Raw genomic sequence first — 12,160 nt, 5'->3', positions numbered from 1 at the left:
CTGGGGTCTCGTTCTCTTGGCGACCCTGACTAGATTCGGCCTTGCCGGCCTCATGCGTTGCAATCGCCTGCGCGATTATTTCTGCGAGCTCCTCGGGTGTCATGGTAATTCCCTTGGCTCTGGTTGGAGGCATTCTTTTCATAAAAAGAAAATATAACAAACTTAGCGCATGTACTCAGAGCACATAATGTTCTTATCTCTAGACACTGTGACCCGTGTTCCTAAGTGCGTGTGTGATTTTTCTTTTGAAAATATTCTTTGAAAAATATTTCATGCGATTCCCCAAAGGTTATAGTCTAGGTTAAAAACTTCTTTTCCTAGTTCGCTATAACCTGGCTCTGATACCAATCTGTCACACCCGGCCCTGAGCGGCGGAAACAGCCGGGCGCGCGCGAGTGGGGATTGATAATTAAGCACGGGCCATTGCAAACATTCAAAGATTTTCATTGCATAAGAAATGTTTAATACATTACATTGTTTAAAAGTTACATAAAAACATCCAAGTATAAAACTGAAGATTTCCTCGCCATATCCCCTTGCGCGGCGGGTAACCGTGCGCATCGAGGGGATAAAACCAAAATCTTCCAAAAAGCTTGTTTTTAGATGTTCAGCGTGTGGTGCTCTAAGTGTGACTCCATGCGCTACCTAGTTGTCTCCTGAAAGACACGTAAAAACATTTGAATCAGTATAAACTGAGTGAGTTCACAAGTTTAGTGACTTGATAAATCGTATTGCATTAATCATTCTGAAACATAATTCTGTTATCATCATTAAAACACATGCTTGGTAAAACATAACTCTATCAACATATTCTGATAAAATCGTTCCGCGAGTTACGCGCGAACATTTCTGGGAACTGTGCTTGTCCATGCAAAGTGGCGCTGCCACTACGAGCTAAAAATATGTAATACCGTCCCGCGGGTTACGCGCGAACGTTTCAGGAAAATGTGCTCGTCCATGCAAAGTGGCGCTGCCACTACGAGCTAAAACAATGTATTATCGTCCCGCGGTTTACACGTGGACATTTCTGAAAAACCGTGCTCGTCTATGTAAGTGGCGCTGCCACTACGAGCTAAAACAATATATTACCGTCCCGCGGGTTACGCGCGGACGTTGTGCCGGAAAACAAGGCGCTCGTCCATGCAAAGAGGTGCGACCCCTACGAGCGGGCTCAAACCCATAGTACTGCCCCATGACCATACTAGGCACTCGTCCATGCAAAGAGGTGCGACCCCTACGAGTGGGTGGATCAAACCAGCAGTCCCTACCCTTAGAGTTCCAATGGTAAAGTGATCACTTACTCGAGTTCTAGCGCACATACATCGAAAACCTTAGATAACCATTCGCATTGCTCATCATGAAACATAACTTAAATACAAAATCGCTTGCATAACTCATAAGTATACCATGATAAATCATTATTTAAGTACGTGTCCCTCGCCCCGAAAACAGTTTAAAAACAGTGAAAACAGTGAAAATAGGGGCTGTGAGACTCACCTGTGGTTCTTTGTTACGAGATTAATCGAGATTCGGGTTTTCTTGGTGTTGGCCTCGGAATCGAAGGTCTAGAATACGATTAAATAGCAAGAAATCTATATTAAGATCAAGATATATGGGTTGGAAAGTAGATCTCAAGGTTATAATCTCGGCTTACCTTGTAACAGGAACGGAATTGAAAATCAAATAGATGCTTGGGAGGTGATTCAGGGCAGATTTGCAGTTTTAAGAGAGAAGTTTGAAGTGTGTTGAGTGATAATTTTAGGTTACATATTTATAGGTAAATTCAATGGAACACAATCCCTTGATTTAGGGGATTGTAATCTTTTCATATCTAGGTGTGATGATGACAAAGTATGGAAAGTATTATTATTTATTCAAGAGTGGAGGAGTGGGTAAAAGATTCTGATTTTCGCAGGACATGCAGGTCTGTGGTTGGTGAAAGTAGGGTGGCTGATAGTTGACTGTTCATGCTACAGTGTGCTTTTTCAGTGCTTTAGACAGTGTACAGTAAAAAGTAGAAATTTTCTGAAACACGTTACTGTTTTCTTTTGGGCGGAAATAATCCCCTTTATTCTGAAGAATAGACTAAGTATTCTGCGTGTATAACTTTGTGCGCATAGCTTTCTGCGTGTAGGATTCTGCGTGTAGAATATTTCTTCGCTGCGGGTAGGCGCGTAACCTTCTCGCAGTTAGGGACCTTTGAGTTTCATTTGTAGATTCTCCAGGTGGTCTTGGTATTTCAACATAGTGATCAGTCATGTTGAAGTCAATTCCATCCTGGAGCTTCAAACTAGCTCTCAACGTTCCCGCCATGCGGGTAGGTTAGTTCCCTTCCGCACGCGCATAAACGATGTAGGATGCACCCGTCTTAGCATCATGCGGGATGGTCAACCCATAGACAACATAACGTTTTAAGTTACATGAAAACATAAAGCCAAATCATTCACGCATGGCGCATATAACATATGCCCACGCTGGTTCTTAACATGGTGCGCTCGCGCAGGGCGCACATAACACATGTACGCGCTGACTAACATGGCGCGCTCGCGCAGGGCAAACATAACGTGCCCGTGCTGATTCTTAACATAGCGCGCTCGCGCAGGGCGCACATAAATGCACGCGCTGACTAACATGGCGCGCATAATATTTACAATCACCTAATTATTAGGTTGATTACTTAGTTTAAGGGGTTGGGAATTTACCGGGTGTCACAGAATTTCTGAAAAAAAAAACTTTGATCATAAATACTTGTCATTTTTATTAGAATCTCCATCTTTACTAAAGGTCAACTTTCTAAAAATTATCTTGACTATTTGTTTAACCTCTCCTATCTAATTCTCTTTCTTTTACAATTATATTCGAAGTCTTACGTTCGTGTAAAACTCTAAATTTGATAGTTATAACCAAGTTTATAGGATCTAGTATATATGCTGAAAATAAAGACACAAATAAAAACGTAAATTATGCCAATAGGAGTTATGCATGTTTTATACTAAAGAAAGAATCAAATTTGCTAATTCTTAAATCAGCTACAAATAAATATCTATTGATGCTTACATGTGGAACCTTAATTCTATACAAATTTAATTAGAGATTTATTAATAGGATAATTGATTTTGAAAATTGTTATTCAGCCGACATAAATAATAATATCTTTTTTTATATGCTTAAAAGAGTAGAAAAGTAAAAGTCGGTGGGAAAATGTGAAGAAAGGAGTGGCGATCCAATTTGTACGGTTCGCGCAAAACGAGTCCGTGATGGACGTAATAGATTATAGACCATGACCATAGTCCCATACCACTTGGGTCATGGGCAGTCCTTGTTTAGCTGGTCCATTTTTTAAATATTTTATATTTGTATTTTTATTTGTACACAAATTATTTTCCGCGCACTTAGTTAAATACAATAGTAACAACTCTTGTTATCATAAACATAATTAAAATAATAATAACTTTTATGTGGTTTTGTTTCTCTATTTATTTGTAATATTAGAAATTATTTTCTTATTCTAGACTTCGTAATTTTGAGGGATATATTTGATTTTCAACATTTTAGAATGTGTACTGGGATAATTGGTTTTTGTAATATAAACTTAGAATAATTGAAGCAAATGCGGACGAAAATAAATAACAAGAATTTTATAATAATTAAAAGGTCTGGCCCGTGAGTTATCGAAATCAAGTTAGGGGGCTTTAGCCCCCCAATTTGATAAGGCTCCCAACTAAAACAAGGTTTGTATTATATGGGTTTTCTAAAGTGGGATTGTTTTTGTTTTGTTTGAACTGTTGGCCGTAAGCAAGGAAGAAACACCGCCCATTGAGATTTTGTTAAGCCATTTTATATCATTTAACATAAAAACAAGGAAACACAATTTGATGATGAATACTGGCGAAGGCAAGCATGGGCGGCACAAGAAACCGAAGGGTCTGGCAGAGCAACGGTGGGCAAGTGATGGTTGCAGCTTGCATATGAAGATGAAGAAGACGTAATTTTAGATTTAGGGTTTCTTATATCTAAGTTGGTTAATGGGGCATAAGACTTGGAAAATATTTAAAAGCCTAACATCCTTTTAGAACTCCCAAAATATATATATATATATATATAAAAACGCCCATGTTATTTTTTAATTGATTTTTATTAATATTTATTAAAAAAGTTTAAGCTTAATTGGTGGTTAAATTTGAAAAATAAATAAATTAAACTAAAAGAATGATAATACGTACTGAAACATTTTTATCCATTAATTAATTAAAATATTTTAATAATTAAAACATTTAATCAAAAACCAGACCTATACTCTTAATTATTAAAACACTTTAGTTAAATAAATGGATAAAATGTTTTAAGTATTAAGTTCTTTTAGTTTTAACTATTAAAATGTTTACTTATTAAATATGTAAAATATCTAATTTACCCTCTTGTGCATGGCACATTACAAAAATTTAACGATAAAAACTAACCGGGTTAGGACTAAAAAACAAACCTTGTAACATTAGTTATTAATAAATAAGCAAGCTAGTGATTACATCGAAACATAAGGCAAACGAGTAACAAGCTGTGCCGCTACCCTCTTTTGAATTGCAAAACACAAACTTCTAAAAACCACATTCGTTGATCTTGGAGTCATAACATTATTATGCATTACCAGTTGAACCCGACTAAGTAACTCCATAGCTTCAGGCGCGAGGAAACCAAAAGTGTCAAAGCAGAACGAAAAAATACATGTTGGTTGTCAAAACACGCTTTCTCATGTTTAGTCATTGCCTGAAGAAACTTTTAAAGCAGCTTGACCGACTGTGAAACCACTACTCCATAAGCCCACCATAAGGGAGGCCCTTGTTAAATCCACACACACATGTTTTCCTCATATCCATCTAAACACCAATGTCAGCCGATCGAAGAGATGATTTTCCCTTCGAGGGGTCAGTTAGGAAATTCACAGGTGCTTCTTTCTTAATAGAACTTTTGGCCTGCCTGAATAGGTCAAAGAGCACATCCCTAACCAGATCATGTCGGTACTTGAACCCCGAGAGCTCGTTACAATGTACCGTGTGCACCCCATATGAGTCTAAACACGCCTTGCAACAAACATGACATATCTCATCAAATGGGAATAAGGGAATCATGAGGTGATACTTAAGGATAGTACGATACTCCACTAGAGACATATGCATGCCTAACCCATCTATAAGGACAGCAAGAAGAAAATCTTGAGCATGTGGTGCTCGTAGACACTCAATAACAGCTTTTTGTCTACTTGTCATGTCAAAGTGTGACTCCATGTCGTGAACAATTTTACAAAAAAAAGCACTCGTCAATTCATGTTGGGCTTTAGACGAGGCAGTCTCTTTGTTGGTGAAACTCTAAAATCGGCGCTTGGAACGATATCATTAAGACAAGCCAAAGTACAAGAATAATCAGAATCCATCCCACATATACCATTGTTTCGCATAATGTGATCTTGAAGCACCCACGATTGGGCACTCGAGGCCATAAAGACATAGAGGGAAGCCTATACTACATAATACAATCCCAAACCCCCATTCTTAATGGGTAAGGAAGCGAGTCGCCATTGGATGTCTCCAAAGAAAGGACCTCCACAAACTACAATGTCCTCAATCGCCTCGCGTAATCCCTTGTCAAAGAACAACGTTGGCACAATCATGTGTAGAGGGCATGTTCTCAAATTGAAGAAAATTTTAGCAATACCAACACATGATCGAAGCAAAAGTAACTCACTTTGTGGGTCACCAAGTTTGGGAGAAGATGCATTAAATCAACAACATTAGTAGCTCTCTTCTTTGTTAACCCCCTAATAAACCCGATGTCTTTACTAACAACTCCCCAAAGAAACTTCACCTCTAATAATGGTCTCCCAATGTCAACAGGGAATAAACCGTCATGAGACTTCCTAACATCACAAGAGGGCCAAAACAGCTTAGTTTTCTTAATATTCAGTTCAAGACCTGAACTTGGACCCGTCACCTTAATGATATCCAACACTTTATCCACATCCATTGAATCTCCAATGACAGTCCCATCATCAAGATACCAAGCATGAAGAAGAAGCTTGAAGTTGTCTCGAAACTGATGTATAAGGGGGTGCAAAACAAGGGCGAAAAGAAGTGGTCCCAATGAGTCTCCTTATTGAACTCCCGTGGTGGATCAAATATGATCACCCCCAAATATAGTCTTGATGGCTGCCCATATAAAAATTCCACCCATATGGAAATAGGAGGGCATCTTATCCTTACCTCGTGTAACATTTGACGTAAAATACAAATCAAGTCAATTTTAAAGGTAAAAGACAAATGTTAAAATTTGGTACGAACATAAAGGACAATTATTATAATTTTGCCTATAATTTTATGCATGCCCATTTACATGAACCATAAATGTAAGTCCTGATCTTATACTTAAATCACTATTGAAAACCTGAGACGAATGTGGTGTGTGAAATCGAATCTAATAAAGAGAAACAAGGACATAAAGCATATGTGTATTGATAACTGAATGAGTTTACTACAAACACACATACATGAATAAGTATCTAATCTGATGAAGTTTTCGCATGAACCCCGAGTTTTTGCATAGGATGAAGTTCATGCCATGAGTAGTCACCTTAACAATATGCCCTGACATGCTTGAGGTAATCGCCTCACTAAGTAATCGCCTAAGAACCTACGCGATAACTTAAGGTAATCTTTTGACCTTCGTAAATATTCAAGTTATTTCCATTTGATATTGTTAGTCACTTTTAGTCCTTGTAATCTCCCCCTTGACTTATGATATTTAAAGTAACAAGCCGATAACACGTGACCTTTTGTTTTAGTTCTCCTCTTAAAAGTAAGACCCCCTAAATTAACTGTTGAAGTCATGTTATCTAATCTCTATGATACCAGTGTTATAGGCATTTGACAAGGATTCGAACATCCATGCACTGATAGATCCCGAACTGATAAAGTTTACAACATTAAAGGGTGATTCGGTTGATCTCGAGGGGTGGATGGAGGAGATCTTAAAAGTCCAAGTGGCATTTGTGTTTCTTGGAGAATAAGTTTAAATTTATATTTATCTTATTAGTGAAGTTAATTATATTTAAAATATTTTATTTGAGTTATGGTAGGATTGGTTTCGTACGAGTATTTATAAACCCTACCTACGTTTATTTTCTTGTTCATGTTCATTATTTTCGTTAGTTGAATAAAGGAGAAAAACTTTCCAGCATCTGTTAGTCGGTGTTTATGTTTTGTGTTCTTGATCTCCACTCGATTATTGTAACACGGACTGCCCGATTCTTCAATCTGATGAGAAAACCCTTGATTATGTAAAACAAATTATTCAACAATTTCTCAAACCCCCCTCCAAATGAAAAGTATCTCGAGTACTCGTATCCCACATTTTCGGGTTTGATATATTGAATAATTTTATTCATCATTTAATTCCATCTCGTTTGATCATCATTACCTTATTAAGAATCATCCCGGATGCTTGTAGCCCATGTAAAGGATCCAAAAGATCGAAGGACCCGTAATCAATGTCGTATGAATAGAGTCTTAGTCTTGAACTTTGTTAAATATTTACAAAAACTTGTTCGATTTTATTTTCCTTGGTCAGCCCGACATTCCGACACTACTCCCACGCATTGAACTAACCCATCGTTAGCAGCCCAACATGTCAATAACTAGTTGACGACACATAAAAATATTTTCAGTGTCTAAGATTTAGAGTTATATTATTTTGGCTTTATCATTATAAACCGGTCCAATCTTTAAAAATGATTTAGCTGATCCACAAACAGATCTTGCTCATAGCAGATTTGAAATAAATATCAACAGACAACAGTAGTCGCAAATTGAAACAAAACTAATAGGCAAGATCAAGAAATATGATGTACGTGTATGATGTAATCGATCATCATTATCAAAAATACATTATCAATCGATCATTAACTATACGCGTTGGTTACAACTTTAATTTGACAATCAATGGACTTTAAACCTTATCATTTGGAGCGACAAAGTATTATCTAACAACCTCTCACCGCTAGCACAAAGATCCTTGTACATATTCAAAACCATTAGTACAAATGCATTATTGTTGTGATTATGAACATATTATTGGTTTTGAAATGAAGAATCTTGTAGAGGTAGGGTACCAAAAAGACCCAAATACCCTTAAGTATCACCCGCGGGTTGCAGAGAATCCTCTTATAAACTACCCGCGGGACACATGGATCACCCGCCTATCACGAATAAGGAGGAACGTCCTCATAACACATGCGGAAGCATCCCGGCTTCCTCAAAATTCATCCGCAGGATGGATATCTATCCGCCTAAACGTCCGGAAGACAAGGCCAGCGGGACAGCTGTCATAACTCAAATACTCTCTAGAAGAAGGTTCATGATTCTTACTTGGAGAATACGTGACTGAACAGCCAATAAATAAAGGACACCTGGCCAGTTTGTTATAACCGTGCACATGGCCAGGGTGCAATCCATCCTATCATCGGGCGACGCGTGTCCAGGTTGTTATGCCCATGCACATGGGAAGTATAACTCAACCTATCACAAGAGGACACGCGTCCAGGCAGTTATCAAAGATCTTATGGAAGAGGACAGCTGGCCAAATCATCTTCCTACATCCTTCGGCTATAAATACCTTGTCAAACGGTATGAGGTATTCATTCACTCACTTGCATTCTAACTACACTTAGTCTGCTTACTTTAGTACTTCTCTTCATTTAAGAAGGTTACTGATTCTCACGCTGGAGGGTGGTTACAGGAAGACCCCCCTCTTGTCATTCCTGTAACAAGACTCACGGTGTCTGTTTTGCAGGTTCCGGTCATTGGACTTTGGGAAGCTTTACTCATATCTTAGTTGTAATTATCGTACTTTACCCCGTAGAATCATTGGATCCAGGACCCATACCCGGGGATCGGATCCGTGTTTCTTCATTGACGCCATCCGTTTTTGGTGTTAGAACAACAATAATTTTCGTTGGTTTTTCGGTTCGTTTGATATGAGTAACCTTCCTGAAGAGCCGACGGGAACCCCTGCACCAGATTCACGTGTAACTAACACAGAAGCACCTCCGGGTCTCAGTGTTTTTGCACGAATTACGACTCCAAGTGGCCGTACTCTTGAACGTGTCACAGCACCGGGGTCACGAATCACCAATGTAACAACTGGGGAATTTACTCTAGAAAATATTACAGCACCGACCGGCCTCACTCCCACAGACATGGGACGTGCCTCGGCACCGGAAGGTTCCAATTTGGGTAACCCCAAACAAGTTGCATAAGAGACCCGCCGAAACCGGTCGATATTTGATCCGGAAAACAACTCGGGCGACTCTGATAGGATGAGATCTCAACAACGTAACTCTAGATCTAGAGGAACGTTAACTCCTGAAGAATGGCTCTACGCGCAACAACAAAGTTTGGTGGCTGAGTATGAACGCAGAAAACGTAACGAAAGGTTCCACATTCGTACTCTGGATTATGAAAAATCTCCCCGGAGATCTCTTTCTCCTCCACCTACAGTGAGAGGAAGTCAGATCTGTTACAGTCAGCAGGCGGAACCAGAGTTTGGTGAAATACCGAGGTTACGCCCTCGTCCTCGCATAGACATGCGGATGCCATCCTACTTGGAGGAATTTGATAGCTATGATTCAACTTATCAACAGGGTGAATACAGTACGTATATCGGAGATAGTGGAATGAGCTCCAGAGCAAGGAGTAGTCGTCCGCATGACATAGTTCGCCATACCGAATACCACAGCAATGCTGAACGAGACTTCACTAAACCATACCGCCCCGCAGCTTTCGCCGAAAAATCAAAATTCATATCAAGCATTGCCACAGCACCCTTTCCTGTTAATGCTAAGATACCTACATCGGTAGGTAAGTACAATGGTATAACTGATCCAAGTGATCATCTCCAGAATTTTGTGGCGGTAGGCGGTGTTAGTGGTTGGACACTTCCCTATTGGTGTCACATGTTCGCATTGACATTAACAGGGGCAGCAAGAGAATGGTTCAAAAAGTTACCTGACGGTGAAATTTCTAGCTGGTACGATTTGGTGAAGAAATTTTCTCAACAGTTCAGTCAACAAAAGAAACATACTCGAGACCAATAAGAAATTTTAGACGTCATTCGTCGCGATAACGAGTCTATAGAAGATTTTATCACCAGATTCAATGATGAGAGCCTGAACATCGGTGGTATAAGAAAAGACATGCTTCGGGGTGCCTTCTGCAAAAACGTCAGATGTGATGATTTAGTCCGCGCACTTACGGGCAGAGATGGAATGCCAAAAGAGTGGGACGATCTCATGACTGCAGCAAAAGTGTATGCGAACACCGAGAAAACGTTAAGAAGTGGTAATTCCAAATCCCGAGACCATATAGACAGGCGAAAGGCCCTATCTGGTCAAGACTTCAGCCAAGTACGGAAGCACCAAAACCATTTGATGCACGATCCCTCATAGGAAATAAAAACAAAATGGGACCCTTGAACGGGAGTCTTTGAAAGACTCCCGCTGAAAGACTCCCCCAATAATTGGACTCCCCTTTCAAAGACTCCCGCTGAAATTCTCACCACGGAGAATGTGAATTTTAAAAAACCGCAGCCACTAACGAGAAGATCATTCCATGACCCGAAAAAGCGTTGTTCGTATCATGATGACATTGGTCATAATACGAATGAATGCAGAACATTAAAAAATGAAATTGAAGCAGCCGTAAAGTCTGGAAAACTTGGACACTTGGTAAAAGGTGGAAAACCTGACAATGGTAAAGCTCCCGCACGGGATATCCAGGGTCTGAGTAAAAAGCAAGTTAGAGATTTAAACGTCCATATGATACAAGGCGGGTATGATACAAGAAAAAAGAGGAAGGAGTCTGATGATGAGGAATGGAAGAATGAGCCAGTGATTTTTCCTCGAATCAAAGGGGCCCCGAATACGTATTCTTCGACACCGGTAGTACTTCGGACATTATGTATGAACAATGTTTTGAACAGCTTGACGAGGACGATAAGGAAAGGTTAAAACCCATCCAAGCTCCAGTATCGGGATTCGGAGGGGAAATAATGCATCCGCGAGGGGTAATCTCATTCCCAGTCACCTTAAGTGATGGAATTCATTCTAGGACAGAAGAGGTCGAATTTCTGGTTTTACCAGCAACATCAAAGCATGAAATTATTCTTGGACGAGAAGCGATCGGTGACTTCAATGCTCACCCGTCCACAGCACACGGTGCAGTAGGAGTCCCAACTCACACCGGCATAGCAATAATTTATGTTAATCGACACTGCTTTGCAACAGAGAGCTCAAAACCTAGCAAGATTCCAAAACAAACCATGAAGACTGAACCAGAGAAATGGGTTTTGAACAAAATATTTCCTGATCAAACTGTAACAATAGGACCTGCTATTTCCGAGATAGTAAGGACTTTCTTAAAACAATTATTATCAAAAAATATTGATGTGTTCGCATGGCAACCCGCGGACATGACTGGTGTTCCGCGGAACATTGCTGAGCACAAATTAAGGGTAAACCCGTTGTTTACGCCTATTGTTCAAAAACATCGTAAGATGGGTCCGGAACAAACAAAAGCAATGAATGAGCAAGTCCAGGACCTCCTACAAACTGGAATCATCCGCCCAATTCGTTATCAGACCTGGGTTGCCAATCCAGTTATTGTCCCCAAAAGCAATGGGTCATGGCGGATGTGTATCGATTTTAAAGATCTAAATAAAGCATGTCCCAAAGATTGTTATCCCTTACCCGAAATAGATCTCAAGGTTGATGCCGTGGCACCATTCAAATTCAAATGCTTCCTGGTTGCCTACAAGGGCTACCATCAGATCCGCATGGCAGCGGGTGATGAGGACAAAACAGCATTTCGTACCGATCAAGGCACTTTTTGTTACAAAATGATGCCTTTTGGACTAAAAAATGCGGGAGCCACATATCAACGATTAATGGACATAGCGTTTAAAGATCAAATTGGCCGAAACTTAGAAGTTTATATGGATGATCTCGTAATAAAAAGTGTTGAGGAAGACCAGATGTTGAGGGATATCGAAGAAACTTTTAAAACTCTGAGGAGCATCAATATGAAGTTGAATCCCGCCAAGTGTTCATTTGGAATGG

At 39.7% G+C, this 12,160-nt stretch overlaps 1 protein-coding gene across 1 annotated transcript; it reads right to left on the bottom strand.

The window, feature by feature from the left end:
- Positions 1–4,874: 4,874 nt before the first annotated feature.
- Positions 4,875–5,282, bottom strand: LOC143595136 (uncharacterized). Its single transcript, XM_077074249.1, has one exon. The coding sequence runs from the start codon at positions 5,280–5,282 to the stop codon at positions 4,875–4,877; it is 408 nt and encodes a 135-aa protein (XP_076930364.1).
- Between the last annotated feature and the right edge of the window lie 6,878 nt (positions 5,283–12,160).

The sequence above is a fragment of the Bidens hawaiensis genome, unplaced genomic scaffold (genome assembly GCF_021521415.1).
Source record: "Bidens hawaiensis isolate Kalapana, Puna unplaced genomic scaffold, B.hawaiensis_p1.1 tig00044713_1, whole genome shotgun sequence".
Classification (NCBI taxonomy): Eukaryota; Viridiplantae; Streptophyta; class Magnoliopsida; order Asterales; family Asteraceae; genus Bidens; species Bidens hawaiensis.
The sequence above is the reverse complement of the archived record's forward strand: the minus strand, read 5'-3'. Positions and strand labels throughout refer to the sequence as shown.

Bases quoted from the DNA above. Each gene is read 5' to 3' on its own strand.
- LOC143595136 (XM_077074249.1), bottom strand. From the start codon at position 5,282: ATGGAGTCACACTTTGACATGACAAGTAGACAAAAAGCTGTTATTGAG.